Below are 6,000 nucleotides of genomic sequence, written 5' to 3'. Positions count from 1 at the left end.
CCCACCAGCCCGGCTGTTGGAAAGGAAGGAGGGCAGGCCATCCCCCTGAAGATGGAAGAGGAGCGGGACCAGGTCTGGAGAGGTTAACAGCCCGGGACCCCATGACAGACTCCTCCTGCCATAAGGCACACAATGGTCAGGTTCAGGCGTCAATGGTCAGTGCTGCTGCTTTGGGCTGGGAGTAGCCTAGTGACCCTCAGGGAGGGACACCCCTGGTATCCCCTGGCAGGGCAGTGGCTGGCTAGGCAAAGGCTCCGGCGAGCCTCTCCTTCAGTGGCCGTCCTCCCCACCTTGTATCCCATGCCCGAATTCTGCCCAGACCCCTCTGCAGGGGTGCTCGGCAGGCCCCGCCCCCTTGCCCCCCCTTCTAATCCCCCTGCCAGGCTCCTGGTCAGGGCTGGCCTAGCCTAAGTTAGAGGGGGCAGGCAGTGGTGGAAATATGGCAATACTATTTTATGCTAAGGTATTAATAACTAGTGATAATTTCCTGAATCAGGCCTTCATTTTACTACGGAATTTCTTCAACTTCAAAGAATGAATGTCTATTTTAAAGCAATTTAGAGCAAAATATGGATCTGGGAGGGAAGAACTTTGAGGTGGGGCCTGCCAGGACCCCTGAGGCCCCTGGGAGGCCTCTGCTGGCTCGGCCACTCTGAGCACCCTCAGGAGACGGCTCGCACCCACCTGCTGCGGAGCACAGCTTCAAGGACAGGTAGGTGCCCAGTCTAACGGTGGGTTTGGTCACCTAGTGTTAAAAGCATATTAAAGTGCATGCTTGACTTAACCACAGGCACAAGTGTCAGAAAAGCTACAGCTCTGAGAAAATTTGGCAAGGAAGAGAAGAGCTAAAGATTAGACTGCCTCAGAGCAGGCAGCTTGATTCATTCACGCATCCATCCATGCATTCTCTCACAGGTTCGTCCGTGCGTACGCCCGTTCATGCATTCAACATGCAGTGACAGAGCACCCGTTCAGTGCCAGGCACTTGTTGGTACGAGGGGTTCCATGATGAATAAGGCACAGTCCCTGCCTGCCCTCAAGGAGCTTAGGGTCCAGGGGAGTTACATTAACACTCCCGTTCCACAGAGAAAGAGCTCCGCTCAGCTGATGGCTGAGTCTGATTCCGGCCTCCAGCCGCTCCCTCCCGGTGGCACGTCCAGAGGGAGGCCTGCGCATGTCCGCAGCGGCCCAGCGCGGGTCCAAAGAACGCTGCGTGTGTGCGGGATGCAGTCAGGCCCCTTCTTTCTTCCACAGCCACCAAGAAGCACTGGTCTTTCTCTTCAGGCTCATCCATTAGCAGGGGACTTTTTTCAGTGACTGAGTAAAAGAGTCTTCCTTTTCCTCCTGTCCATAGGAAAAGGCGAACTGGAGCAGCAGAAGAGATTATAACTGGGAAGAAAACAAATTACCGCTCAGCTTGCTTAACTCAAGTCTGTTCTTGGACTCATGGTGCATATTCTTCTTCATATTAGAATTAAGGCATCTGAGGGTGAGGGCACAGTGGCTGCCTGTGCTGCCCGGAAGACCCCTGCCACCAGCTGGCAGGGGCCCAGGCGCGACAGCTAGATCAGAGAAGGCATGTGGTGCGGCGGTACCGCTGCTCAGCACTGAGCCACCCCTGCAGGCCTGTGGCCCTAAGTGCCGCCCACACTAGCCAGGTCCTTTCTTCAGTGTTGACTGAGGTCAGTGGTTCCGAGCACCACAAAGGGCTACTGGGCCCTCCGTCCCATGGTATTGGCTATGTTTACACACTGACCGACTGGACAGAAGACAAAAGGATGTGATGGTTCTGGTGAGGACCACCTCTTTGGAAGCTCAGAACCAGCCTGCCTGCAGCCACAAAACCTGCAGGCCTAGGCAGTGCATAGTTCTGTGGTCTACAACAAGCCACAGTTAATGAGAATGGACCTCGACGGAAAGCCCGGAGCCGTAGAATTGGTTCTTCCCGTGTCAGAAGCCCAAGATAACTAAAGCCCAGGGGTGTAGCGGCTCCATTGTATTCCGTTCTATTTTAGCTATTTTAGGCGTAAGTCCTATTATTCTGTTCCATGCCGTTCACAGTCGATCAGCTCGAAACGTCTCTTCAACAGAGGGGTCAAGCAGGCCCATGCTGGAGTCACTTAGCATGTTGAGTCCGTCCAGGCTCAGGGGTTCAATCTGGAGCTCTTCTTCCAATGGAAATGGAGTGTCCATGTTCAGGTTGACCTCAGGCATGACCGCCAGCGCACTGCTGAGGTCTTTGAATAGGCTGGAATTGGAATCTTCTGTAAGAAACAGCAAGAGGGAACAACAGGGCAGATCAGGAGGCGTGAGGACCCCAGGCTACAACGCAACCGGTGACATCCCCAACACACTGGCCCTGTCATCCTCCCAACCAGGACAGTGATCGCTGTGTCCCAATCACTTCCAGGCCTACAGTTCTGCTCTGGAATCTTCATTCCTTCCAGTCAGGTCCACACTCCCACTTTTTGCAGGCTTTCTCCATTTGAACAGTTGCCAATGACTTAAAACTAAGTCTTTCAGAAAATGCTCACCGCCTCAAAATCTCTGGGCTAGACACCTGCACCTCAAAAACGTAAAGCCGAGCTGCGGAACTTCCATTTTTTGCCTGATCTGACATTGTTGTTTAAACTATCTTACAATGGAATCTGTAAAAACACAGCAAAATAACTACAGCGAAGAGGGTGAGGGCTGGTTCACACTTACCTGTCAAGACATTGCTTGCGAAATTCCCACAGTTGGAATACAGGTTTGGTCTCAAATTAAATGAATCCTGTGGTTCTTGGGGACCTTGCTGCACCAGAGGCACCTGGAAGCACCGAGGGTTACATTGTAAGGAACATTCTCTTCTTCAGAGGGGGGAACAAGGGGCTCCCAAAGCAAGCCAAGGCTGAAAACGGTCTTCCAGTCCCTTCCTGCAGGATCCCAGAGTGCTGTGCGGTCGTGGGAACCTCCTGCGCAGAAAATGCTTCTTGGGCAGGCAGATGCACATGTGGAACGGGGCCCTATTCACACACTGCCCGGCCCACGAAGCTACCCAAGGGGACACCAACAGCTGTGGCTTCTGTGCCTCTCGGGTCTCAGACCCGCTGCTCCTCAGTCGCACTGAGGCTTGTGGAAACTGCCCCCTGGGGGAACCCCATCATGGCTCCCCAAAGAAGACCAAAGAAGCGATGCAGCCAGCAGGCGCTTTTTTTTGGTTTCCAGACAAATGAGAAAGTAAAGCCCTGTTTTTTCACACTCAGAGGGAGGGGCCTCAGGCAAGCCCCTCCCAGTCTATGAGACAGCCTCCATGAAGGCTGGTGAGAGCTGATGCCTTCCTTAGGTGCCTTTCCAGAAATTAATGTTCCAAACTGTTTTTAAAAATCTCTCAATGGTAGGAGTTTCCATCATTTTTCTGGGAGACACTGACTCACTGAGACTAAAATGGCTTCTCCAGACACCAGGGAGGCAGGACTACTGGCTCTTACCCTGAGGCTCCCCCACAGCCTCCTCAGGAAATAGGTCTTTATTTATTTCTTTGTTATTATTACTAAGTTCTGGAAAGGGCTCTTTCTGTCTTTAATCCATCCTGGAACCCAGTCCATACTTATTAAACGCTCTAAAATCTGGGGATATTAAAAATGGTCCGTGTTATGGAAAACTTAAAAAGCAAAAGGAAATGGCTGAGTGAAAATATCTCAGGGAAGGGCCCCTGCCCCCACTGGGCCCAAGCCCTCCTGGGCGGCCGCTCCGTGCGGGGCCAGCTGCCGGGCCTGCGGGCTCAGCCCTGCCCGAGCCTCAGCCTCCCCGCGAGGCAGCTGAGTGGACGGCCCCAGCCCTGCCAGGGTGAGCGGTTCTACAGCTCCGCGACCAGAGGGCCCCTCAGGAGGCTTCCGCCCCTTGTTCAAACAGGCCCTGTGGCGAGGCGGACACTAACTAAGGCAGCCAGCGCAGGACATTAGGGCTAGGCAGATCCCACACTCTCCTAGCCGCCAGGCACATCTGAAACCAGGGCAGGACAGGGCCTGGCCTGCCTGCTGTGGGCCCCACGTGCTGGCCAGCTCCTGCTCCAAGAGCGGTGGGCCCCGGGGCGGTCACTCACTCACCTGCTGAGTAAAGGCTGGGCCTGGCCTCAAGGACTGCTGGTCAAAGCTCACATCTGGGAAGAAGTTGGTCATAGAGGAGCCCTTCAGGGAACAAGGAGGGGATCGTTTAGTCTGGCACTCAAGGCAACCGTGAGTGCTCCCCCCACAGCGGCGCTCCTGCTGGGACCCACCTGGTCCGCCAGGAGCTGGAAGTCTGGCTGTGGCAGCGACGGGGCTGCCTGTGGCTGCTGAGCGGGGGCCTCCTGGGCGCGGTGCTGCTGCTGCAGGAGAGGCTGGGGGAGCTCCTGGGGTGTGGGGTAAGGAGGAGGTGGGGACAGTGGAGTCTGAGCTTCTGCCGGCAGGTAGGAAAGTGGGCTTCGATCAGAGGATGCCATCTGGAAAACAGAGTCACTAATTAGCTTAGCTCCTGAGTTTCTGGTCGTGGGCCCTTTAAGATTAGGAGATGGTCTTCACCAAGGCGTTCTATGCTGTGCCCTGTGAAGCCTATTTCTGCTTCTTCAAAGCACATCTCAAATCTCACCTCCCCCCAAGCATTTCCCATTCCATGACAATTTCTATTGTCCTAAAAACAAGACAAAACAAAAAAACTCAGCCAATTGAGCAGTTTCCTCTCAGGTTTCTAAGTAAAAACCATGTTTTGTTTTGTTTTTTAAAGACATAATTTCTGGTTAAAGACGGAAGATTGAAAAAAACTTTTAGCTCCACTGTCTCCCAAAATTCTACTAAAAACACTAAAACAGTATTAAACAACAGTAAACATTCATAAAAGACACTAAAACAATAATAACAATAAAACAATAATAAACAACAGAAGGGCAAAAGTAACAGGAGAGAAGAAAATGGCAACAAAATCTGGAAAACGAAAAGCAGGCAGACAAGAAGTGACCGGCGTGGCCGAGCGGAGGCGGCCAGGTGCTAAGCTGGCAGCGGGAAACCACGACCCAAGCTGATTCCCAAACAGGGTCCTGAGGGTGGCGGGGCCACGGCAGCCGGGGGTGAAGGCAGAGCTGAAACCGGGAGGGTCTTGTCAAAGTTTAGGTGAGAAGCACTTAGGCTTCTGAGCGCTGGCCTGCGGGAGACTGGAGGGATCTGCACTGGAGGGAGGGCAGCAGAAGGTCATGGGACAGGGCACGCCCGGCCCCAGCCGGCGAGGCGCCCCACTGAAAATACACTTCATGAGAGAGCTCACCGCTGAACCCGAGCCTTCTGCCTTTCTTTCCCAGCTCGTGCTCAGGGAAAGAAAGCATCGAAGAAATAATTAAAGAAAATTTCCCAGAAATGAAGGATATGAGTTTCCAGATTGAAGAAAGCCACCAAATATCCAGACTCATGTCTAGCTACATTATCCTGAAATTTCAGAAAACTGGGGACAGAAAGAAGATCCTATAAACCTCTAGAATGGGGGAGGAAATAAAAGATTTCATTGGAAGCATTAAGAATCAGAGTGAAATTGGATTTCTCAATAGCAGCTCTAGAAACTAAAAGGGCAATGGGTTAATAATGTCAACACTTTAAGAGAAAATTGTTTTGAATTTTGTATTCTACATTCAGCCAATTATTAATGAAATGCTGGGTAGAATAGACACATTTGAATCATGCCATGTTCGCTGTACTGAGAGAAGATCTATTCAATTCTGAGAGTATGGGGTTGAATTCAAAGACATAGAACACCAGACTAACAAAATAAGACATTTATTAACTCCCAGGAGGAAAAAAATGTTCTTTTTGTTATTTCATAGTATACTACATGGTTAAACTCTGACCACATTATTCTTACTATGAAAACATTAAACACTGAGTACTGTTCTAAACAAAATCATAATAAACCACATTGTGAAGAATGAGGAGGAGGAGGAAGAGGAGGAGGAAATATGTATGTGTGTGGGAGAACTGGGAGAGCTGAAAGAGACAA

At 51.6% G+C, this 6,000-nt stretch overlaps 1 protein-coding gene across 1 annotated transcript in view; it reads right to left on the bottom strand.

Moving 5' to 3' along the window:
* Positions 1-423: 423 nt before the first annotated feature.
* Positions 424-6,000, bottom strand: part of CRTC3 (CREB regulated transcription coactivator 3) — a 70,639-nt gene continuing 65,062 nt past the window's right edge. The window contains exons 12-15 of the mRNA XM_054589313.1: positions 4,259-4,462; positions 4,089-4,169; positions 2,707-2,809; positions 424-2,264 (exon numbers count right to left, since the gene is read on the bottom strand). Coding sequence (XP_054445288.1) covers positions 2,056-2,264; positions 2,707-2,809; positions 4,089-4,169; positions 4,259-4,462 — 597 coding nt within the window. The 3' untranslated portion in view covers positions 424-2,055. The remainder of the gene's footprint in view (positions 2,265-2,706; positions 2,810-4,088; positions 4,170-4,258; positions 4,463-6,000) is intronic.

Source organism: Pteronotus mesoamericanus, unplaced genomic scaffold (genome assembly GCF_021234165.1).
Source record: "Pteronotus mesoamericanus isolate MK-2021 breed Mesoamerican mustached bat unplaced genomic scaffold, CSHL_Meso_final contig_1242, whole genome shotgun sequence".
Classification (NCBI taxonomy): domain Eukaryota; kingdom Metazoa; phylum Chordata; class Mammalia; order Chiroptera; family Mormoopidae; genus Pteronotus; species Pteronotus mesoamericanus.
The sequence above is the reverse complement of the archived record's forward strand: the minus strand, read 5'-3'. Positions and strand labels throughout refer to the sequence as shown.